The 24903-nt window shown below is 49.4% G+C and overlaps 1 protein-coding gene and 1 long non-coding RNA gene across 7 annotated transcripts in view; both read right to left on the reverse strand.

Annotated features, from left to right (window-relative positions):
- Positions 1–24903, reverse strand: part of DLG5 (discs large MAGUK scaffold protein 5) — a 147268-nt gene that overhangs the window by 68058 nt on the left and 54307 nt on the right. For 5 of the 6 annotated variants that reach the window (XM_032259182.1, XM_032259180.1, XM_032259185.1 and 2 more), the window contains exons 2-5: positions 22964–23032; positions 10937–11099; positions 8241–8384; positions 7370–7553 (exon numbers count right to left, since the gene is read on the reverse strand). In XM_032259182.1, coding sequence (XP_032115073.1) covers positions 7370–7553; positions 8241–8384; positions 10937–11099; positions 22964–23032 — 560 coding nt within the window. The remainder of the gene's footprint in view (positions 1–7369; positions 7554–8240; positions 8385–10936; positions 11100–22963; positions 23033–24903) is intronic. The other variant, XM_032259181.1, reaches the window with a different exon arrangement.
- LOC116537161 lies at positions 14110–14392 on the reverse strand. Its single transcript, XR_004262994.1, has 3 exons — positions 14341–14392; positions 14246–14306; positions 14110–14169 (listed from the first exon to the last, which is right to left on the reverse strand). It is a non-coding gene; the product is annotated as an uncharacterized LOC116537161 (long non-coding RNA).

Raw genomic sequence — 24903 nt, forward strand, 5'->3', positions numbered from 1 at the left:
GGAACAGTCCCCCGAATGCCTAGCCTTGAGGGACGACTCAGGGCCGTATGGATTCATTGGGGAACAGTCCCCCCAACGCCTAGCCTTGAGGGACAATTCAGGGCTGTGTGAATCAAGCTGCCAGAATGGGCCGTGAGAGTGGGCCACAAATTCCCAGTGCGACAGGGTCGGTCAAGGAAGCCCCAGCACAGACCTCCGGGTCCTTTCTGATGCTCCCCCCAACCCGCCTTCATTAACACGGTGGGATCCTCCCGTGGAAGGCACTGGGAGAGAGATCAAGCCCTGAACTGCTTCCACTGCGACAACCACCAACCCTGCCGGCTCCACAAGCGAAAGCCCGAAGGGCAGGGTCCTGCTCACCAGGAGCTACTCTGCCCGCCTCCCTGCAACTCCTAACCTCTGGCTCTCACTGCAGCCTTGGAGTTAAACAGAATAACCTGTTCCCACAGGGCAGCATCCCCATACTGAAAGAGGCTCGCGGGGCCCCAAACGCTTCTCACGCTTTCTCCACAAGCAGGACTCGGCACCAGGCCTGTGCTGTGTAACCAACAGCCTCTGAACAAAGCTAGGGAACCAGGTCACAGTTAACTCCAGAGAATCCGAAAAACATTCCTATCTATCAGTCTAGAATTTTTCCCTCTCACCATTATAAGATTACGTTCTTGGTAGGTATTTCCACATGCACGTGCACACACACACACATACACAGAGACACACATCTAACTACAGGCAAATGTTTAGCTTCCCAGCAAAGGCCAAGGAAAGAGAGAACATTTAAATTTGGCCCAGAATTCTAAATTTAAAGACAGTCAACTTCTTTTTTCTTTTTTTTTTTTTTTTTTGAGACAGGTTATTGCTCAGTTCCAGGCTGGAGCACAATGGCACAATCACAGTTCACTGCGACCTCGACCTCCCAGGCTCAAGTGATCCTCCTGCCTCAGCCTCCCAAGCAGCTGGGACCACAGGCACAGCCCACCACACTCAGCTAACTTTTTTAGTTTTTGTAGAGATGGGGGTCTCACTATGTTGCCCAGGCTGCTCTTGAACACCTAGACTCAAGTGATGCACCCACCTCAGCCTTCCAAAGCGCTAAGATTACAGGCGTGAGCCCCTGAGCCTGGCCGGAGCACAGGACAGATGGCCTGTGAGTCCAAGGGGCTTAGGAGAAGGGGGTGGAAGTTTCATAGGGGAGGCACAAGGACAGCCATAATCTGAGCTGCTCCCTGCAGGGAGGCTGGGAAGAGACCAACCCTCCTATCTGTATCCCACCCTGGTCAGAACACTCCGTCTTCCTGGGCTTCTCTGTAAGGGATGCCTTTCAGCAATGACTAAACCCCTCTCCCCCCTTCCTTCCTCCAGGCCCATGAAAGGGCATTAGGATACCTGGGACAAGAAAATAGACTCTCATGAATTACAAGAGAAAGTATATTTTAAAGACAGGAGAAAGGGCAGGGGGGAGGAGAAAGAAGGTTCCTGGAGCCTGAGAGGTTTCCCACACAAATTGGCAGGACCTAGGAGAACATGTGCACTGTCCCAGAAATTCTACCCGTAAGGCTCAAACTTCAAAATGTGTGTACAAAAGAGCATAAAGATGTGTGTCCACTGAAACATGGTCTGTAACACGGAAGATACCACCAAGAGGCTCCACACAGAATGCAATTCACACATGACAAACAACCGAACAAGCAAGGACCTTTCTGGAGGTGCAAATTCACAGCAAATGCAAGGGGACCCATGATGTGTTACAGGATTTTTTTTTAAGGCACGTTTCAGGGAATACAAACAAAACTGTATGAGTGTTAAATGTGGCATAAAAAAAAATCTACAAGGATCCACATCCCAGTGGTTTACACAGAGGCTGGTCATTTCCACAAAGCTAGGCTGGGTCTGAGGAGGTGGGTAGGTGCCTTCCACACTGGTTGAATACTTTTTCTATTTTAACTGAAGAGTATGTACCATTTTAGTAAAGAAAAAAGATATGGAAACACCCTCTACTTAAGATTCCCCCACCAAGCCTTGTCAGTCTCCGTCCAGGGTCTCCTGGGCATTCTTGATACAGCCTAGAAGAATCCAAGAAGGCGCACTCCGACTGCCCAAACACGGAGATGGGGATGCCTAGCTGTGGCCCTCTCCAGCAAAACACACACACACACAGACAAAACACCTGTCTGCTGCTCTCAACCATGGAGCCCCCTCCCCCAGGGCTGCCTCATTTCCTCCAAGATAAATCATGCAGAGGGCTGGGAAGCCCCACAAATCCCTCAAGCAAGCGCAAAAGTCAAACAGCACCATTTACCCTGCAAGGGCCTCTTCAAGTTTACAAGGCACGGGAGGAACCCGGCAACAAAACTGCCCTTGTCCAGTGAGGTCAACCTTTGCCCTTGGGCCCAGCGGGGAGCACGCCTGTGGCCATCCCCATGTCCCCACTTCCTCTGCTGCTGGCCTGCTGCCACCTGGGCATCCCACAGCCAGGCATCCACCCCATGCCTGCCGGGATGCGGGGCTGCCCATGCAGCAGTTCTGAGATGCTCCCAGCCCTGCTCCCTATGGCAGCCAGGCCTCTTCTCCTGGTGGGGTCTGGAGGTGGTGCTTGTTGAGAGGCACTTGTCCAGCTGAACTGACCTGGGGGACCCCAGTGACTAGGATACATCCCCACCCCTGACCCTGTTGCCAAGGATCGCAGCACTAGGAAAAAGGGAGCAGGGAATGGACCGTGGGGTGGGGGAGGAAGACCCTCCCCTATGGGGCAGACAGGAAAGGGAGAGGGAGACGGGGGCAGGGGCGGGAGGGACGTCTCAGTCTGAAGGTCTGTAAAGCTGAGCACGTGCTCAAGAAAGTCAGAGAATGGGAGACAAGGAAACTTCACGCTTTGTGAGGGCTGAGTGCTCTTTCTAAAAAATAATTTTTTTAATTAAACAAGATTTGTAGAGATAGAGTCTATGTCGCCCAGGCTGGTGTTGGACTTCTGGACTCAAGGGATCCTCCTGCTCCTTCCAAAGTGCTGGGATTACAGGCGTGAGCCACTGTACCCAGCCCAGATTTCTCTTTTTATAACAAGGTGAAAAATCTGAGTCTTTTTTTTTCCCCCTCTGAGTTATAATTTACATACCACACAAAGTGTGCAATTCAGTGGTTTTTAAATATATTCACAAGGTTATGAATCCACAGAGTCGTGCAGCCACCACTGCTGTCTAATTCCAGAACATTTTATGCCCAGCCCAAGACAACCACAAATCTGCTTTGTGTCTATACAGATGTCCCTGTTGTGGATAATTCACGTAACTGGAATCATAGTTTGTGGTCTTTTGTGGCTGGTTTCTTCCATTTGCTGTCCTGTTTTTGAAGTTCATCCACATTAGAGTATGGATTGGTACTGCATTCTTTGTTATGCTGAATGATATTCCATCGTATGGAGAGACCACGTTTTATTCACCCATTCATCAGTCAGTGGACCTTTGGGTTGTTACCAGTTTTGGGCTGCTATGAATATTCACACCCCAAGTTTCTGTGTGGACATATATTTTCAATTCCCTTGGGTGTACACCTAGGAGAGTCACTGGGAGGTCAACTGTTAGCTAGCTATGCTTAGTTTTTTGAGGAATCACAGTAGCTGTATCATTTATTCCCACCCACAACGTATGCAGGTTCTAATTTTTACACATCCTGGATGAGGCAGATTTTAACCCAGACTTGACAGGACTGGAATAACATCAATAACGACCACAACAGTGACCAAGCACCTCACACGCACGGGCACGTGGTATCAGTGCCTTCCACGCAGTGTCTTTCAGCCTCGTGACAGCCATACAAGCCAGTTCTGCTACACTGAGAAGCACCAACCTCACACTTCCCAGCAAGGCTGTGGGGCTTCCCTTGGACTGCCATGGAGCCACATACGCATCTGAAATGATGATTCTCTCAAGGAAGAACAGAATCCAAACTAAACCCCGAGGCAAAAGGTTCCTTGAGCCAAGTGCAGATCAAGAAGAGAAAACTGCTAGCAGGCAAAAGTACAAGAAAACAAAGCACAAAGCAAAGTGCAGCTGAAGCCAGGACGGCTAGCCTGCCCTCAGGTGGGGGAGGTTACCGCAAGCACCTCAGGGCAGAGAAGGGGCTCCAACTCTTAGAGGGCCGTCCCCTCAGGCAGCTTCCCAGGAGCTTTGTTTCACCACAGCACCTCCATCCTTACCTGCTTCACAGGCAGGATTCCGCCAAAGGATTTCTTTTGAGGTTAAAAATATTTTTGCCTCCTTAGAAACGGAAAACCTGCAGTCTGGAAATCTGTTTTTCTCTAGGAAGCTCCACTGACTTGTACAAGGAAGCATCCCCGCAGGGGGAATGGGTTGTGGGCAGTACTGACCAGTGCAAGCACGGCACTTTCTCCTCTCTCATTTCATCCTTAGAGAAATGCTCCAAGAGCACCACCGCCACCTCCTGAACCTATAAAGGGTGGGAAGAGTGTTGCCGCAGCTTCTCTGGGCCAAGCAGCAGGTGCAAGGAAGCAGTCTTCCTTCTTCCTGCTGCCAGCCTTCCATTATCAAGGCTCCGTCAAGACCTGTGGGCTAAATACCAACCTCTGCACCAGCCACTGGACCTGACCTCACACAACCAATTCCCAGAATCAGAGGGGGGCACAAAAGAGACCTCTATAAAGCTCCAACTATAGCCATCTTAGGGTCCCTTGCTGAGCTTGCATAAGACCTCAATCAATGTCAGAGAAAGAAAATAAACAGCAAGTTTTTCAACAGAAGCAAGCTTTTGAATGGAATATGGTTTACAATTTTTGAAAATACTGAAAATAGTGCAAGAGTCAGTCAATAGGGGACTGGTTAAATCAATTATGGTTCTTCTCTGTAACTCAATACTTTGCAGCAGTTAAAAACAACAAGTAGAATTTGTACTAAAATAGAAATATACATATCATACATTTATTTATTTTATTTTTTGAGACAAAGTTTCGTTCTTGTTGCCCAGACTGGAATGCAATGGCGCAATCTTGGCTCACCACAACCTCCACTTCCTGGGTTCAAGTGATTCTCCTGCCTCAGCCTCCCAAGTAGCCGGGATTATAGGCATGCGCCACCACACTGGCTAATTTTGTATTTGTAGTAGAGATGGGGTTTCTCCATTTTGGTCAGGCTGGTCTTGAACTCCCAATCTCAGGTGATCCACCTGCCTTGGCCTCCCAAAGTGCTGAGATTACAGGCGTAGCCACTGCACCTGGCTATTTTTTAGTTTTTATATATTTTTTGGAGACAGTTTCACTCTGTCACCCAGGCTGGAGTGCAGTGGCTTGATCTCAGCTCACTGCAACCTCTGCCTCCTGGGTTCAAGCAATTCTCATGCCTCAGCCTCTCAAGTAGCTGGGATTATAGGCACCTGCCATCATGCCCGGCTAATTTTTGTATTATTAGTAAAGACAGGGTTTCACCATTTTGGCCAGGCTGGTCTCAAACTTCCGACCAGCCTCGGCCTCTCAAAGTGCTGGGACTATAAGCATGAGCCACCATGCTTGGCTGCACATCATATATTAAGTTAAAAAAAAAATGTTAGCAACAAATGTATTATATATCACTGTATTGTAAAGGGTTCCATGTTCTTTCTTTTTTTTATTGTAAAGGGTTCTGTAAATACAGATACAAATTTTAAACTTTTCACTGTCAGTGCATTCATGGTAGTTATTTCTGTGGAGCAGAAATTTTGTAAATTTCTGTATTGTTTGTTATTGTTACAAAACAAATATTAATTCTGCAATTAGAAAACAATAGTATAAAATGGAAAAAAATATAAAAAGGCTCAGCACGGTGGCTCACATCTGTAATCCCAGCACTTTGGGAGGACAAGGTGGGCAGATCACCTGAGGTCAGGAGTTTGAGACCGGCCTGGCCAAAGTGGTGAAGCTCCGTCTCTACTAATAATACCAAAAAATTAGCTGGCTGTGGTGGCACACACCTGCAGTCCCAGCTACTTGGGAGGCTGAGGAAGGAGAATCGCTTGAACCCAGAAGGTGGATGTTGCAGTGAGCAGAGATCATGTTATTACACTCCAGCCTGAGTGACAAGAGCGAAATTCTGTCTCAAAAAAAATAAATAAATAAATGTAAAATTTTTTAAAATGGAAAGAGAAAACGCCCATCTCCTTTTTTCTGAACAATTAAGCCTTAAATCCATTAGGCGAGACAGAGCAAGACACTAGGACCTCTACTCGGGCAGGTCGCTCTAGAGGGGATATCACAGCTAGCACAGAATAAAGAGGGGGTGTTGACATGGCATGAGGAGGCCAGGCCTGGCGGAGAGAAGGCATGGGGTGGGAGGGCCCACAAAGGGTCAGGGGAGATGCGAGTGGGAAGGGGCACTGCCGAGGGCATGGGAGGTGGCTACACGAGGGGAACTGACCACGTAAACAGACTAAGAATAACAGGAATCAGCTAGGCGTGGCGGTTCATGCCTATAATCCCAGCACTTTGGGAGGCTGAGGTGGGTGTATCACGAGGTCAGGAGATAGGGACCATACTGGCCAACATGGTGAAACCCCATCTATACTAAAAATACAATAATTAGCTGGGCGTGGTGACATGTGCTTGTAGTCCCAGCTACTCAGGAGGCTGAGGCAGGAGACTCACCTGAACCCAGAAGGCAGAGGCTGCAGTGAGCTGAGATTGCGCCACTGCACTCCAGCCTGGGCGGCAGAGCAAGCCTCCATCTCAAAAAAAAATTAATAAATAAATAACAGGAATCACGTTTGTCACTGCTGTTTTTAAAGCAGGTTACAAAAATAAAAAGGGTGAAAACAAAATGAACCTGTGGTCTTGAGTTAGAATTGAAACTGTCAGTGTAAACTCATGGCTTTCAATCTACATGTCTAATATAGAAGTACAGATATAACTATGTGTGTGTATGTGTGTGTGTGTGTACACTTAGCTACTCCCTACTCCTGTCCACTGAGAGGGCCAGGAAACAGTACTAACCCAAGCTACAAGCACATCCAGCACTTGGTTGTGTGTTTTTTTCAGATACAGGGTCTCAATCCACTGCCCAGGCTGGGATGCAGTGGCATGGTCATAGCTCAGTGTAACCTCAGACTCCTGGGCTTCAAGGATCCTCCCACCTCAAGCTCCTGAGTAGCTAGGACTACAGGTGCGCCATCATGTCCAGCTATTTTTTTTTTTTTTTTTTTTTTGGTAGAGACAGGGTCTTGCCATGTTGCCCAGGCTCAGCTCAAGCAATCTTTCACCTTGGTCTCCCAAAACGCTGGGATCACAGATGTGCACCAACGTGCCTGGAAGGCACTTACTTCTCAATACTACTCTCCATTAAAAGGAATGAGGACTACTTGGGAGAAATGGCCAGTCTCCAGGGGCTGAGCCTACCTGCTGCTGCTGGGCGCGGAGGTCACCGATCTCCTTCTGGTCTTCCTCGTGGAGCCGCTTCATGTCCTCCCACGATTGCTGCAGCAGGTTTCGCTCCCGCAGCAGCTGCCCGTTCTCCCGCCTCAGCATGTCCACGTCATCCTTCAGCCGAGTCTGGTCACTCAGGAGCCGGCTGTGGAGTGTGCTGAAACACGCCACACATGCTCAGTGAGCCCCGGCCAGCCCCTCACGCCCCACCCCATCGCAGGGCATCACGAGCCTTAGGTCCCAACACTCCCCGTAGATACAGCAGACAGGAGCCAGTGGCAGCTAGGTCTGCAGCACTCAGAGGCAAGCCAAAACCTGCTAACAGACCAATTCCAGAAACATCCAAATCACCTTTTACAAACCTGACACCAAAAAGGACACATGTATCTCCAGGGAAGGGAGACAGGCACCTTTGGTACAGACCTAGTGCCTCCAAATACTGGGACCCAGGCAGATAGCAGCAGGTGAGCAGGCAAAGACCCTCAGAGGGGTGCTGGGAAACCAAAGGGAAACACCCTGTGGGACTATCCTACAGGAAGAAGCTGCAGTATGGCTCCTGGACAGAGACCCAGAGACCTGCCTGACTCCTGCTGCATGTTCTGAATCACTTTCCTGCCTGCCAGGTCTCTGAAGCTGGCAATAAAATGTGAAGGATTAATAGCCTTGTTTTACACTTAAGAAAACTGGGGCCCAAAGGCACAAATCTACCTGCTGTAGGCAGACTACTTGCTGAGTGGGACGGGCAGGACTAGAACCAGAACCCCTGGCTCAAGTCCCAAGAAAAGAAGGGCAAAGGCAGCTGTCTGTGGGTATTGGGGGCCCTGACCAAGCAGGTCTCACTCACTGGTAGAAGTCAGTCTCCTTGGCCACCTCCTCACACCTCTTCAAGGCGTTGGTGTGCTGGTTCTGCAGGCTCTGCAGGTCCGACATGGCCCGCACGCACTGGATCTTCAGCCTCTCGTAGTCAGGATTCAGCCTGTGGTAGGGCCTGGCCCAGAAAGCAAACTGCCCCATGAACACAGGCTCCAGGATTCACACAGACAGGGGAGCCGGGTCCTGGATTAGGCCAGCCCAGTGGTTCCCAAATACTGGTCTCCTGTGCACCACACACACCTGGTTGGTTGTTAAACTCAGATATCCTGGCCTCACTCAGACCCACAGAATCAGAATCCCCAGGATGGAGGGAGCCATGGTTGCCTGAGCTCCCTGCATGGGCCTGGAAAGCTAAAAAGGTGCCGACAGGTTCTGCAGGACCTCCCAGGAGTCTGTGTAACAGGTCTGAGTCCACCAGAAACCTGTGATGAAATGTCTCCTCTCTTTGGACTGGGCGTGGTGGCTTATGCCTGTAATCCCAGCACTTTGGGAGGCCAAGGCGGGTGGATCACTTTAAGTCAAGGGTTTGAGACCAGCCTGAGCAACATGGTGAAACCCTTCCTCTACAAAAAAATACAAAAATTAGCCTGGTGTGGTGATAGGCACCTGTAGTCCCAGCTACTCAGGGAGCTGAGGTGGGAGGATCACTTGAGCCCAGGAGGTCAAGGATGCAGTTAGCCAAGATCACACCACTGCATTCCAGCCTGGGCAACAGAGAGGATCCTGTCTCAAAAATAATAAATAAATATATAAAATATTAAATAAAAGGAATTTCTCCTATCTTTAGAACAATGACTCTCAATCTTGGGTATGCATTAAAATACCAATGCCCTGATCAATTACATTAGCATCTCTAAGGATAAGACCCAAACATCAGGATTTTTTTTTTTTTTTTTTTTTTTTTGAGACGGAGTTTCGCTCTTGTTGCCCAGGCTGGAGTGCAATGGCGCAATCTCGGCTCACCGCAACCTCCGTCTCCTGGGTTCAGGCAATTCTCCTGCCTCAGCCTCCTGAGTAGCTGGGATTACAGGCACGTGCCACCATGCCCAGCTGAACATCAGGATTTTTTTAAAACCTCCCCAGGGGATTCCAATTTGCAATCAAGGTTAAGAACACTCGCCATATGCAGTGGTTCTCAGAGTGGGGTTCCCAGACCTGCGGCACAGTATCACCTGGGAACTTGTCAGAAATAGACATTCTTGGGCCTAGTCCCAGCCCCAGCCCTCCTGAGTCAGATGCTCTGAAGGGAGGGAAAGAGAGGTCATGATCTGTGCATTAACAAGCTCTGTGGGTGATTCTGGTGCAGAATCTGTTGCTCAAACTTGAGGACCCTTTTTACAGAGCGGAGGTCAGCAAACTTTTTTTTTTTCTGCAAAAGGCCACAGAGTAAATACTTTAGGCTTTGCACGCTATATAGTTTCTGTTGCAACCACTCAACCCCGCCTTTGCAGCAGAAAAGCACTCATAGACACTTTGTAACCAATGAGCATGGCTGTGTTCCAGTGAAACTTCATCTATAAAACAGGCAGTGGGCCACCCTTGGCCCGTGGGCCATCGTGTGCTAGCTCTTGTGTGCTAGCATAGCACATCCACGTCTTCACTCATCCTGTCTCAGGGCCAACTAACTGAGGGGCATATCCTCATGAACACAAGCTCGGGGATCAGGCTCTGCAGCCCTGGCATAATCCCAGAGGCACAGAGTGCAGAGGCACAGACCCTTGCTCCTGAAAGAAACAGGTGAAACTGAAGTGTTTGCACCAAGCCCCTCTCCCCTCCAGACCTCTCTACCAGCATGGGAGCTAAAGGATAAACCACTCTCTGGCCCTCCTCCTTCCCAGAAAGTCCTCTTAGATCATGCAGGTAGATAAAGACTCCCTCTGCCCCACCCTATGGGTTATCTACCTCTAAATCACAAAAGAAGCAAAAATTTTCTTCAAAGCAACAAAGACACCAGGTAGAATGTGCTCTGTTTAAAACAGATTATGAGGCGCCAGATGCTGTGGCTCATACCTATTATCCCAACACTTTGAGATGCCAAGGCAGGAGGATCACTGGAGCCGAGAAGCTCAAGACCGGCCTGGGCAACATAGACCCTGCTGCTACAAAAAAATTAAAATTATAAAAAAAAATTAGCTGGGCATGGTGGCACACACATGTAGTCCCAGCTGCTCAGAAGGCTGAGGGGAGGTTCCCTTGAGCCGGGGAGGTAAAAACTGCATTGAGCCATGATTGCGCCACTGCATTCTAGCTCAGGCAACAGAGCAAGACCCCGTATCAAAAAAGAAAACACATATGTGGCAAGGAACAGTTAATGTGTTTACCAACCACATAAAACTTTACTCAACTTGGGCAGGTCTAGGAGACAGTGGTAGGGATACACATACACACACACACACACACACACACACACAATACACACGAGCCCACCTTGCAAACAAGCACACCACTATCGGGGGCCTCTCCACATGCATGATGGGGACCTGCCCCACAAACGTGTGGGTGCTGCCTCTGGGAGACATTTCTGGAAGTGAGGTGGGGGCAAGGGGACACTCAGGCAGTACAGCCTGGACCCCCAGGAGCTAGGGGGTGTCTGGGGGTGATAGCACCAGCATCGGGGTAGTAACCCCAGCCATGGGGCCCGGGCAGGGGAGATGGCGCGATTACTACCTCTTGTCAAAGGCCGTGCCGTGCGTGGCAAAGGCCAGGCGCTTTCGAAGCTCATTCCTCTCCCGGGTCATGAGCCGCAGCTGGATGGAGAGGTTCTCCACCTTCTCGTTCACTTGCCGGTCAGTGAGGAGGGGTGGTGGGGACGGCGCCTTCCCGGTGGTGCCTGTGGAAGGGGAATAATAAAGTGAACTCGCCTTCAGCCGGCATTCACTAGGCGCCCAACACTGTTCTGAGCTGTTGACTTGTGTTAGCTACTCCTGCCACCCCAACAAGTGGGTCCTCTTAGCATTCCCCTTTCACAGGTGAGAACGCTGAGCCACAGAAGTTAGCAGGTGGAACTGAAACAGTCCAGGCCATCTGGCTCCAGCATCCAAGCACTCAACAACCCCAGTAACCGCCCCAGCAAGGACCCTAAAGATGCCCACTCTCTCCCAAACCTGGCTTTCACACCTCCCGGATGCGACGGTTTTGACCGTAATCCTTGCATCCTCCCGTGCTTCAGAAATGCCGGCTGTTTCCCACCACTAGGCATGGCACATGGAGGAGGACAGACCAACCTGTGCCCTGAGGAGAGTGGAAGACCCGGCTCGAGGAGGAAGGCACACCTGAAATCCAGTGACGTTACTAAAGACCAGGGCAGCTGGGGCCCAAGGGCCGTGTCCCCGCCCTCCCTGACCGGGGCTGGACACTGCACAGCTCCCTTTTGCAAGCCGTCCACCCGCCTGACAGACCTGCCCAACCAGCCCAGGCGTGCAGGCTAAAAGGAGGCTGCTGGCTCCCAGCTAAGGTCAGTGTGACGCGATGCAAGTTGGTCCTGATGCCTCTGGGTGCTTAACCCTCACCAGCCCTCATCACCCCTCCTAGGACTGAGAGTCCTGCAGGGAGCCCCACACTTTATGCTCCCAGCACGCAACAGCCACCGCTGCCACCACCGCCTCTGACAAGATCCAAATCCATTTCCAGGAAGAAAGCACCTCATCCCAGGAGAAGAGACCAATCCATGGTGCTTTTATATTGAACCCTGTCAATACGTCTACCTGATATCCCACCCAACCCTTAGAGGAGGTCACAGCAGCCATCCAATGTGTGGATGGGATCTGGCAGGCTGACTTGTGTCAGAAGACACAGTGCTTGTTCCACAATGGACCCACAGTGCACAAAGGGCATGAGGCATGACAGGTCTTTTGACCCTCTGTGGCATCCTGACCACCCCTGTCTCACTGATCCTTGTTGGCCAAATGTTCATGCAAACCAAGAGTACCCCAAGACAAAAGCTGGGGTCTGGGGCCTTCCAGGAGGGCAAGCTCAGCACCGGGCATGATGGGCAGACAACAGTGGGAAGGGAGAGCCTCAACTCCCAGCGCTGTACTTTTCAGTGTTTTCAGGTTGTGGAACCCCAACCACCTGACTCCAGCACCCCCAAAATGCACGACAGTCATGTGCCAAATAACAACATTTCAGTCAATGATGGACCTACATGTTGGATGGTGGTCCCACAAGATTATAATGGCATTAGAAAGAAAATAAATTAAAAAAAAAAAAGATTAAACCACATCTCTACAAAGAAACACAAAAATTAGCCAAGTGTGGTGGCCCATGCCTATAATCTGAAAACTTTGGGAGGCCAAGGCAGGTGGAATCCCTTGAGCTCAGGAGTTTGAGACCAGCCTGGGCAACATGGTGAAATCCTGTCTCTACAAATACTACAAAAAAATGAGCTGGGTGTGGTGTGGTGGCACATGTCTACAGTCACAGCTACTTGGGAGGCTGAGGTGGGAGGATCGCCTGAGCCCAGGAGGTCAAGGCTGCAATGAGCTGAGATCACACCACTACATTCCTGCCTGGGCTAGACACCAAGAACTTGTCTCTAAAAAATAAAAAGATTATAATACAGATGAAAAATTCCTGTCACCTAATGACATCTTGCTGATCCTGACCCTCTGTAGCCCTAGGCTAATATATGAATGCATTTGTGTCTTAGTTTTTAACAGAAAAAAGTTTCAAAAGTACAAAAAAATTAAACATTTTTAAAATAGAAAAAGCCTATAGGATAAGGAAAGAAAATATTTTTTAAGGCTGTACAATGTTTGTGTGTGTGTGTGTGTTTTTTTTTTTTTGAGATAGGGTCTTGTTGTCCCCCAGGCTGGAGTTCAGTGGTGCAATCTTGGCTCACTGCGACCTCTACCTCCTGGGATCCAGTGATCCTCCCACGTCAGCCTCCCAAGTAGCTGGGACTACAGGCATGTGCTGCCACACCCAGCTAATGTTTTCGTATTTTATGTAGAGACAGTGTTTTGCCATGTTGCCCAGGCTGGTCTCAAACTCCTGAGCTCAAGGGATCCACCTGCCTTGGCCTCCCAAAGTGCTTGGATTGCAGGCATGAGCCACCGTACCCGGCCTAATGTGTTTGTATTTTAAGCTAAGTGTTATTACAAAAGAGTCAAAAAGTTAAAAAAAAAAAAAAAGTTTACAAAGTAAAAAAGCTACGGTTTATTATTGAAGAAGGAAAAATATCTTGTGTAAGTCGAATATAGCCTAAGTATACAGTGTTTACAGAGCCTACAGTAGTACAGTCATGTCCTAGGCCCTCACCTTCACTCCCCACTCACTCACCCAGAGCAACTTCCAGTCCTGCAAGCTCCATTCATGGAGGTGCCCCATACAGGTGGACCATTTTTTATCTTTTATTCTGTACTTTTGCTGCACCTTTTCTTTTCTATGTATAGACACACAAATACTTACCATTGTGTTATAATTGCCTACCATATCCAGTACAGTACCATGCTGCACAGGTTCGCAGCCTAGGAGCAGCCGGCCATACCACGTAGCCTAGGTATACTGTAGATACCATCTTTGTGTATCACACTCATGTTTACACAACGACTAAATTACCAAATGAGGATGCATTTCTTAGCATGCGTCCCTGTCATTAAGCAACACAGACTATGTTTAAAGCTACCAGCACCATGACAACCAGGATTTCTGTGCTCCAGGCTACACCTGTAGGGTCAAAATATTCTTTGGAGGTGAGGCCAGGGGTCAGCATCTGCTCTCCCCAAAGCGGTCTCCTCTACAGCTTCAGAAGCCTTCCCACACCTTTCCCGCAAGAGACCCTCAGCTTTACTGCAGCCCCCAGCAGTATTGCGGGTCAGGCAGGTGATGGTGCTATGTCATCTGACTGACCATAACCTACCTGACTCTCCGTAACCTACCTGACTCTCTCCCTAACCTACCTCTCTCCGTAACCTACCTGACTCTCTCCGTAACCTACCTCTCTCTGTAACCTACCTGATTCTCTCTGTAACCAACTTGACTCCCCGTAACCTACCTGACTCTCCCCGTAACCTACCTGACTCTCCCCATAACCTACCTCTCTCCATAACCTACCTCTCTCTGTAACCAACTTGACTCTCTGTAACCTACCTGACTAACCATAACCCACCTGACTCTCCGACAAGTGGAGCTTCCTTTGAACATGCCTGCTACTCATCCTCTAACTAAGCCTAGGGGGAAGTTACGTTCCAGGCATTGATTTCACCGTCACAACAACCTTGCAGGTGTGTACTAATAGCATCATTCCCATTTCACAGGTGAGAAAACTGAGGCCCAGCAAGGTTAGGTGATTGACTTAAGTGCCTAGGCAGCCTGGATTCGGGGCACATGTGCTTCACCCTCATGCCTTGCTGCCTCCCAAATAACAACCATCAGTAACATGCACTTCATGACTGGCAGTTTTTGCTTTGTTTAGACAGAGTTTTGCTCTTGTCACCCAGGCTGGAGTGCAGTGGCACAATCTTGGCTCACTGCAACCTCTGCTTCCCGGGATTCAAGCAATTCTCTTGCCTCAGCCTCCTAAGTAGCTGGGGTTACAGGCATGCGCCACCACATCCAGCTATTTTTTGTATTTAGTAGAGATGGGGTTTCACCATGTTGGCCAGGCTGGTCTCAAACTCCTGATCTCAGGTGACCCACCAACCTCAGCCTCCCAAAGTTCCGGGATTACAGGCATGAGCCACCACACCCGGCCATGCCTGGCAGTTTTTGAAATGCTTTTCATACATTATCCCATTGATCCTCATAAGGTAGGTTTCGCCGTTATCCTCATTTTTCACATCAGGAAACACAATCTTATCAAGGTTAAAGAGTGTGTCCAGGTCACAGAGCTATGGAATATGGAATATGGGCCTCTAAATGATCCTAGAACCCAAGGTATTAACCAGACCTCTGTACTTACCCGGCACTCCAAAGAGCTTTTATTCATAGACGTTATGTCTAATAAAATTTACAAGATTAGAAATTAAAACCAAGAAAGAATTTTTAAACATTTACTGATTTTTTAAAAAATCAAAACTCTATTATAAATTCACTTACGATTTCTTTATGAGCCATTAACCACCCTTTCTATTATAAAACAAAACAATGCAGCAGGAAGAGTGACATTGCTCTGCATTTTGTCATACGGGCTGTTTAACGTCCTGCTTCACAGAGACAGCTGGAGCCTCATCTCTGTGTAATGTCACTGCCACGCACCCAGGATGGAACCTTTGGAAAACTCCACTCTACACCATGTGAGGATGAGAGTATAAAAGACCAGTGACATCCTAGTATCATTACGAAAACAGTCTCACCTCGAGGGCCCTCTGAAAGGACCTCAGGGACATCACGCCACACTTTGAGAATGGCTACTCCACGCTATAATCAAGTTCAAGAAATAGCAGAGAAACATCAAATGACCAGTTTCACAGCAGAAAAGCACCACCAGGCCCAGCAACCTACCTTTGGGGAGATAAGAAATTCTGAATTTTGTAAACGAGGCAACAGAAAGTTGTAGCCCTGGCTTTTGAGGAAGCCAGAGGAGAGGAGAGAAGGTGGCAGGACAGAAGGAGGGGCTCAGAGCTATCCCAACGCATCCCATCTCTGTCTCCAGCTGTCTCAATCCACAGCCATGGGGACCTGGGGGTGGCCGGCCACACAGATAAAGTAGCAGTGACATGTGCCAAGCACAGCCCAAGCACCGGGTTCTATGCTAAACACATTTCCATATTCAACTCATTCATCTCCACAGCTCCCTAGAGGGACTGTGCTAGGATCACTCCTTGAGAAACTGATGTCCAGAGGGACTACATGGCTAGGAAAATGATGATTCCCATGCAGACTCAGCTCTGACGCCAGAGCCAATGCCTCAACCACTCCACAAGAGTCCTCCTAATAGGGGAAGATTCCTGTTCCACTTCTCCTGGGCCAAAGGCTTGAGCACACATACAGAAAGTAAGGCCAACCAGACCTGAGATCCATCATACAGCAGGCTCTCTGACTCAGCAGGAAGCGCAGCTGATGCCTTCAGGCTTTTGTAACTCAGGGATGGGGAGTTGCCATGGAGGGCCACAGGGAGCCTCACAACCAATCTCAAGATGTGCTATACCCAGAAGTTCCCAGAGAAGAGCAAGAGTTGTAGAAAATCCTCTCAATCCCCATTCAACAAAAGTTTTTGTCTTAATTGCATCTAGAGGTGGACAGATATTCTGAAGATGATAGTCCTACCATCCAAATGGTCGTCAGGATCCTTCAAATGGCCACCACTGGGGGCAGGAAAGGGCAAACTACAAAGGTGCAGAAGGGAATTTGTAGGATTCCCTAAAATTCCCTGAAAGAAGGAAGTGTTCTGCATCTTCAAAGGAACAGTGGTTACATGACTATTTGTCAAAACTTGAACTGTATACTTTAAAAATACATTTTGCTGTATGTAAATTATATCTCAATCAACATAACCTTAACAACAACAACAAAATTCTGAGACAGGGTCTTACTCTGTCACCCAGGCTGAGTGCAGTGGCATAATCATGGCTCACTGCAACCTCGACCTCCTGGGCTTAAGTAATCCTCCCACCTCAGCCTCCCAAGCAGCTGGGACTACAGGGGTGTGCGACCATGCCTGGCTAATTATTATTATTATTATTATTATTTACTTTTTGTAGCAACAGAGCCCCACTATGTTGTCCAGGCTGGTCTCGAACTCCTGGGCTCAAGCAATCCTCCTGCCTTGGCCTCTCAAAGTGCTAGGATAACAGGTGTGAGCAACCCTACCTAACCTAAAAAAAATTTAAGTTAAGAAAACCAAACTGTGATGCACTGAATGAAGCCATCATCCTAAGAGTGATGTTGACAGGTAAAGAGATGAGGACCAACCTCCTCTGCTCTCACTGTGGTTATTTACAGTAAACATTTTTTTAAAAACGGGCAAAACAAAAACTACCATCAAGCTGGGTTGCCAACAAAAGCCTCCGATGCGGTTCTAACCTTGTGCAGTTGTTCTTCTGGACTCTAACGCAAAGCTGTCAACTCTCCCGTGACCTCAGCCTTTCCTCTCCCAAGTCTGGCAGCCACTGGAGAAGGAGGCAGATTGTCCTTCTCCTTGTGGTGTTCAGGATAAGATTTCAGAGGTAAGGGATTTAGTTTGGACTTAAACGGCCCAAAGCAGGAAGACTCCAGACCAGGAGTGGGCTCTGGATGGTGAACAAAGAGCAGCCAGCACTGGGCTGGTGGCTTAACAAGGCAGCCCTGGCTTAACAAGGAAGCTGGAGAGGAAAGAAGGAAGCAGGACAGAAGGAAGGGGCTCAGAGCCATCCCAACACAACCTGTCTCAGTCTCCAGCCATGAGGACGTGAAGGCAGCCAGCCTCTCTCTCACCTGAGTGTGAGAAGGAAGGCAGAAGAATCCTGGGTCCCCATCACAGGAATCCTCAGCTCCTTGTGCCAGTTGCCCTGGCTGCTACGGTCACCGGCACCGAGCCTCAGCAAACAGCCTGGCAGCTGGGTGGACTTCTCAGCCACCACCCTTTGTCCTGGGCACCTCACTGCCATGCTCCTGCTGACCCTGGAGGCGCCTCCTCAGTCTTACAGCTAAGCAGTTCTCAGCTTTGCTTCTAAGCGCTGCAGCCCTGTGCTTCCAGGAGCCACAGAGATGTCTTGGTAAACGTCCTGGCCACCTCCAGGCTCTAGCGGCCAGGGAGAGGCGAAGCAGTGGCAGAGCACAGCCATCAGAGCACTAAGTCGTCCGCACCTACAACCCAGGACAGCCAGAGCGATCCAGGAAAGACCCAGTCCCCGCCTGGGGTGAACCAGTACTTCTTAAAGCGCCTAAGCTTCACTAGAGAACCTATTAGAAAGCAAAATTTCAGGTCCCACGTGGACCCACTGAATCAGAAATTCTGGGGGTAAGGCCTTACAGCCCTCTGTGTTGTAAAAGCCCTCCAGGTGATTCTGATGCCTGGCAAAGTTTGAGAACCTCTGTTCCAGACCAAAGTTGCATTTGCTGGCCAGAGTGGACTTACTTCTCCCTTGTTTTACTGGCTATCTGGCAGCCACTGCCTTTAAAGGAATCCCCCATTGATGTCCTCAATGATGAAGGGAAGGACACCTCCCCTTAGTCAATGGGTACATGACTCCAGCTCAGCTCTTTCCCCAGCTTGGAGTGAAAGGAGGTTAGATTCCAATGCAGCAGGCCCAGGCCCCAGCTCTCCAGCCAGATCAAAGAAAGACCTGCTTTCGAACCCTTGACTCAGGGTCTGCTTTTCAGAAACCCAAACCAACATAAGCAGCAATGGCCAACTGCTTCCATTGTGTCTGAGTCCAAAGCACCTTTTCTGGAACGCCTAATACAAGGGTCACTTCCTCCAGGAAGCTTTCTCTGATTCCCCTCATCAGAAGTAACTGTTCCTTCCCCTGTGTTACTTCTTTCTTCCTGCTCTACACAGGGCAGAATGGCCAGTTGTGCCAGACAGCGCCTGTCTCCCTGGCAGTGTGATAACATTAGGGGCCGTGCCTCACCGTGATCCCTATGAGCACTAAAAACCTGCCCCACCAGAAGGAGGCATTCCCACCTCTGAAAAACTGACTTTGCAAAGGGTTACCCCTGATTCAAAAGTCTGGGCCAGGAGGGAAGAATCAGAGGTCACGGGGCGTCAGTGGGCAGCCCCCTGCTTCCCTGATGGCTCATCCCACCTTGCCCTGTCAACTAGAAGGAGCACTTTCAAGGAATCTTCCCTGGGATATGAGGGAAGCCCTCCAGCTCTTTCTCCTGCCGGTGAGTCCTGGAGACCTCTCCTGCCATATTAATGTTCATGGAATATAAGGCTCACTTTACAAGTGCTGCCCAAGAATGTCTCTTCTCCTGCTTAAAACCTCCCCAGTTATCCAAGAAGAAAAATAAGAGGCTACTGAGAAATTAGGTCAGGATGAATGGAGAAGAAAAAATATCCATTGCCTGAAACGAGCGTGCAGTCCCCGGGCAGATCCATAGTGCAGGGTCAGGGGCAGGTCACAACAACAGGCCCAGGGGGCTGCGGAGGGCCTCGGGAAGCTGTGTGTGCTTAGCTGATGGAAACCCATGGAAACTGCCCGAGGAGGCCTTGGCACAAAGACCTGCAGCCTGTAAGGCTGTTGGCAAAGGTATGGCGAATTATGAGTAGGGCCAGGCTGGAGATCTGAGACCGGACAGCCCCCTAAGAGAAGGCTGTCTACACAACCAAGGCTTTAACCTCCAATTTCCTCTCATGCTGAAGACAACCTGCCATTCTTTCCCAGCCGTTTCCATTTAGGAAGATGTAAATGGGAAGGTGGAGGTGATGTTTTTATTATAAGGATCTCGCTCTTCCCTTTCTCCTCAGGTTCCTAAGGTCACCATGTGACCTTACCAGTGACCCCTCCTGCCAGGGTGCTGTGTGCTTGCAAAGACTTCTGCCTCTTGTCAGGTGTGGCTGAGCCGGCAGAACTCTCTGGCAGATGCTAGAGTGTTCCTGGGGCCAACCACACCAGGCATTCCACCCTGAGGGATCAGTACAAGCCTAGCACAGACATTCCAGTCCCTTCCCAGGGATGAGGTTAGGCTGGTCCGTCTCAAACTAGATGGCTATTAAGCTGTAGGAACCCTCAGAGTTTCTGATGCAGCAGGTATGGAAGGAAGCTTGAACCCCTAGACCAGGGGCACTCATCAGAGATGAGTAGTCCAGGGATCAGGCTTTGTGAGCCACTGTTTTCAGCGCAAACAAGCTGCCAATTGTGGTCAATGAGAGGGGGCCATGCTGAGGGGACTCTGGAACAGGTTCCTTTGCTCATAAGGAGCCGGCCTTCTTCTGCCACTCACTGGAGATAGCTACAGAGCACTTGAAATGTGATGGATTTGGGTGAGAAACTAGAAATTTAAATTTCATTTTAATTCATTTAAATTTAAGCACCTGTGGCTAGTGGCGCCCATACTGGACACTGCAGCCCTGGGCACTCTCGGGTCTGGATGTGATGGCTGGAGCTGCTGCGACAGACACCCCACCATGAGCATGCAGGAAGACACTGCACCGAAGAGGGCGGAGCCGCACCCCCATGTACTGGCTGACCTTAGCACAGCCTTGTGTGGGAGCTCATACGTTTCCCAATTGGTTAAGGCAGCGTGAGTGGGTGTTCCCTGATGCCTGCACCCAAAGGACAATGGCAACCTCAAGCAGAAGAGCAAGAGAAGCAAAATCAGTTCTCTGTGAACTCAAGAGGCTTTGCCCAGAAGGGATGCAACCAGTTTTGTTTTGTTTTTGTTTTTGTTTTTTTTTTTGAAATGGAGTCTCACTGTCACTCAGGCTGGAGTACAGAATGGTGTGATCTCAGCTCACTGCAACCCCCACCTCCTGGGTTCAAGTAATTCTTCTGTCTCAGCCTCCCGAGTAGCTGGGACTACAGGCATGCACCACCAAGCCCAGCTAATTTTCGTATTTTTAGTAGAGACGGGGTTTCATCGTGTTGGTCAGGATGGTCTTGATCTCTTGACCTCGTGATCTGCCTGCTTCAGCCTCCCAGAGTGCTGGAATTACAGGAGTGAACTACTGCGCATTAAATATCCAGACACAGACAGTACAGACCCAGCCTGCTCCAAGAAACACATCAGAGCACTGCCCCTCTGCCTGCCTGTGACTTCCAGGAAGAATATGGGGATATTGTTGGCAGCTCCATTGCAAGGACTGAGCCAGCTTCAGGTGTGTGCAGAACCAATTGGTGGGTCATGGCCATGACTCTTCTTCCAGAGTATGCTGGGGTCCAGCTGCCCAAGAAGCATCCTCCTACTCAGGCTAGGAATTCCACCATCAGCAGTAATTGCTGTGGGTTAGGCAATACCGCTCTGGAATCCTCTTTCAGAATGCACATGTGTCTAGGAAAGGTAATCATTTAACCCTTGAAATGCCGATGGGAATGAGTTTGCTGATTGCTATCTGGTGAAGGGTGAAAAACTAGACAGGTCAGAGGAGTATGCTCAGGGCTTACCCAGTCCACAACCTTACAAAAGCCTCACCTTCCCCATCTACTGATCCTGACTGCCCCACTCCATGCACTTCCTGAAGGGTGAGTCCCACATTCCAAATTCCAACAATCCCATCATTCCATTGATGTGTCTCGGGGCACCAAAAACAGACAGAACAAAGTGACAGGATACCGTTAGGAGCTTTGAATTGCAGTCCCAGAAGAGCCCACCCTGAGCCCTAAACAGGATGAGGATTCTGGGAGGAACTGTGTTTTTATGGGTGGAATTGTGGGCCCCCAAAAGATGCTTAAGTCCCAATCCAGTGTGAACCTTATCTGGAAAGGTTAAAGTGTCACCTTTCCTAGGCACTTCTTCATTCTAAAAGGGGATTCCCAAGAGGGGCGCTGCTCAGCCCACAGCAGTTATTATTGCTGACGGTGGGACCGTCTTTACAGATGAGGTCATGCTGGCGTAAGGCAGGCTCCTAGGCCAATCTGACCAGTGTCCTTCCTTATTAAAGTGAAACTTGGAGACAGACACACGCAGAGGGAGAACATCATGTGAACACAAAGGCAGAGATCAATGTGATGTCTGCAAACCAAGGCGTGCCAAGGATTGCCAGCAAGCCACCAGAAGCGAGGAGAGAGGCCTAGGACAGATCCCTCCCTAGCGCCTTCAGTGCGCGTGGCTTCACTGACACTTTCATCTTGGGCTTCTGTCCTCCAGAACTGTGAGACAATGAATTTCTGTTGTGTAAGCCACCTGGTCTGCAGCACTTTGATATGGCAGTCCTAGCAAACTCAGACGGAACGCCCCCGCTGGTCACTGTCTTCCTTCTCATCACACTGCCCTCCCCTTCCTACAGCTACTTATTCAACTGTTCCCCACCAAAAGACCCTAACATCCAGAAGTGTGGCACCCACGTCCGCCTGATTTGCCACTGTGGCCCTAGCCCACCTCTGGCATACTGAAGGTGTTCAGGATGTGAACTGACATATGAAAGAGCTGTCCTGACTAGTTCAAGAATCTCAGGCATGTGACTTCCCCTCCCAGAATGTCAATTTCCCCATCTCTCTACAGGAGGAAAAGAAAATAATTGGAGTAGATGACCTCTGTGGGTCCTTTGGGCTCAAAAGATGCCGGGACTCAACCACTGAAGGTGTCTGCATCCATCATGGTCAGATCAGGCCATGAAAAACCCCACTAGAGGTGTTAAACAGAGGGCACATCATGCAGGAAATGGGCACGGAGGTGTGGGAAGGCTGAGAGACTACTGTGGCCTTCCTGCTGGATTTCAGGGAACTCGGAGAAGGGCTGGCCTCATTGTATGGGCTTTCTGGAACCCATGTTCAGAGAAACATATAAAATTCAGCATAGACTGGCAATGCCTATTCCCAAGGCAACTCCAAAAGGGGTGAAGTCTCCTGGGTAGTGGTCACTGAGTTACTATGAGGCCTTTGGGGTGGGGGTGGGGGTGATGGGACTACAGGCTCCTCTAGAAGCCCTGTACCCTGACAAAGTAAACAATGCCAAAACATGTACCTCCCAGCACTCACCTCCCCACCTCCCTTCTAACATCAGAACTGGGTTTTTGCTGATGGGAGAAAGTGTAAATGAAATCAACAGAAGATGATCCTGTGAGTACTCTGACAAGGGAGGGCCACCTTCCTCTCCCATGAACACCGGCTGCCCTGGCTCCCACTCAAACCCCTGGCCCACCCAGTGTCCTCCCCAGAAGGCGGTACTCACCCACACTGCTGAGGGAGCTGCTGCTTTCTGAGTCTGAGGGCATGGTGGACAGGACGCTATAGGTAGAACCTGGGGAAAGAGGGGAGACCATGTTACTAACCCCAAGGGGTCACTCATCTTCACCCAAAGCCACTGTCAGGCCAAATGATCATCAGTCAATGCCAGGCCATGAGAGCCACATGTACCAGGCACTAGAAATCCACATCTGGGGCCCAGCAGAGGAGGTGCGCTCAGCAGATCTGGACTTTGGTGTTTCTGCCCAGCCTCTCGCCTCACTTTATTGGCCCCTCCTGCTCTGGGTGGGTGGGCAGCGGGGAACTTGGAGCCAGTCAGCTGACTTCTTGTTGGAACATCTGGAGAAAGGCTTAGCAAGGGAGTGACGTGCCCCGGGTAAAGATGGGGTTTGGGGGTTTCCTACAGATCTCTATCAGTATGATTCTGGCTTCCATGAGGAGGGTAACAGAGCAGAAATTAAACAACTGAACTATCTTTTCTTTTTCTGTTTTGCTCTTAGGTTCTAACTGTATTAGGCTCAATTTTCAATAATTTAGTTAGTAACTGCCCCCTTATTAAAAGTTACTCCTAAAATGATGAGCAATTATACCATTACCAAAACCAGAATGTAGCACGTTTTTTTTTTTTGTCCACACTTAATATTAATTCCTACTTGTGGACACACAACCACTGTGGTTTGGTTTGAATTCAAATATTTTCAAAACCAGATGTTACCCGCCTAGCACTGTGAAGCCCAGTTTCTGAACCTAGCTCTATGTAGGTGCCCATAGTTGGGTCGTGCTGAGCAAGTCACTTTTGATTTCGGAACTCTATTTCCTGGTTTGTAAAATGAAGGAATTCAACCAGACAGCTTATAAGGTCCCTCCCCCGTCCCATTTCAGCAATTACATTTCCATGATTAACAGAAACAGAAGCTACGTTTTGCTCATCAAGACCATGGATGACACAAAATTAAAAGGGAGGGCGGACTGACTCAGAGACTAAATTGGGAGGGGACAAAGCATAACACGCAGAGATGGTAGGTCAAAGAAAACAAGGACGAATACAGTGTTTTGTTCCTGGAGCCAAAAGAACTATACAATGAAGAGCGGTATGTACCAGGCCAAGTGGGTGAGCTGGAGATGGAATTTTTGCAATAAGGGCTTTGAACAAGCCTTAGGGCTCTGGCATCAGAAAGCTGCCAAGAACTAATGAGATCCTGGACTCCAGAACCAGAAATGTAGGGACCAAATTTAAGGAGCTCCCAGCTGGACACGGTGGCTCATGCCTATAATCACAGTGCTTTGGGAGGCTGAGGTGGGCAGATTGCCTCAGCTCAGGAGTTCGAGACCAGCCTGAGGAACATGGTGAAACTCATCTCTACAAAAAATACAGAAACTTATCTGGGAATGGTGACACGCACCTGTAGTCCCAGCTACCTGGGAGTCTGAGGAGGGAGAACCACCTGAGCCCGGGGAAGTCAAAGCTGCAATGAGTCATGATGATGCCACTGCATTTCAGCCTGGGCAACAGAGTAAGATCCCGTCTCCAAGAAAAAAAAAACATCTTCCACTGCAACTCTTGACTAGCACCCCACGCATATCTTTGGAAGGGAAAGAGGAGAAATTAAGAAATTGGGGTAAGGCAGGGGAAAGGAAGATGCATGTAGGTGGGAGGCTTCTGGGGGAGAGGAGAGACCTTGAGGGGAAAGCGAGGAGACTTTGCTGGGGAGGTGAGGATCATGCAGGAGGGCAGAGAGACAGACTGCAGACCGGTGAGCTAGCAGGTGTGTCCATCACAAAAATAGATGAAAGAGGAGAGAAAAAAAAAAAAGCAAGCAAAAAGCAACTTTGGTAATGGCAAGAACTGGGACAGGAGAGACTCGCAATGACCGGTAGCCTCATTATCACATTTTCAGAGACTTCTGAAAGATCTGAAGGTGTTGA

Source organism: Sapajus apella, unplaced genomic scaffold, assembly GCF_009761245.1.
Source record: "Sapajus apella isolate SASKATOON/1434 unplaced genomic scaffold, GSC_monkey_1.0 scaffold107, whole genome shotgun sequence".
NCBI classification, from domain to species: domain Eukaryota; kingdom Metazoa; phylum Chordata; class Mammalia; order Primates; family Cebidae; genus Sapajus; species Sapajus apella.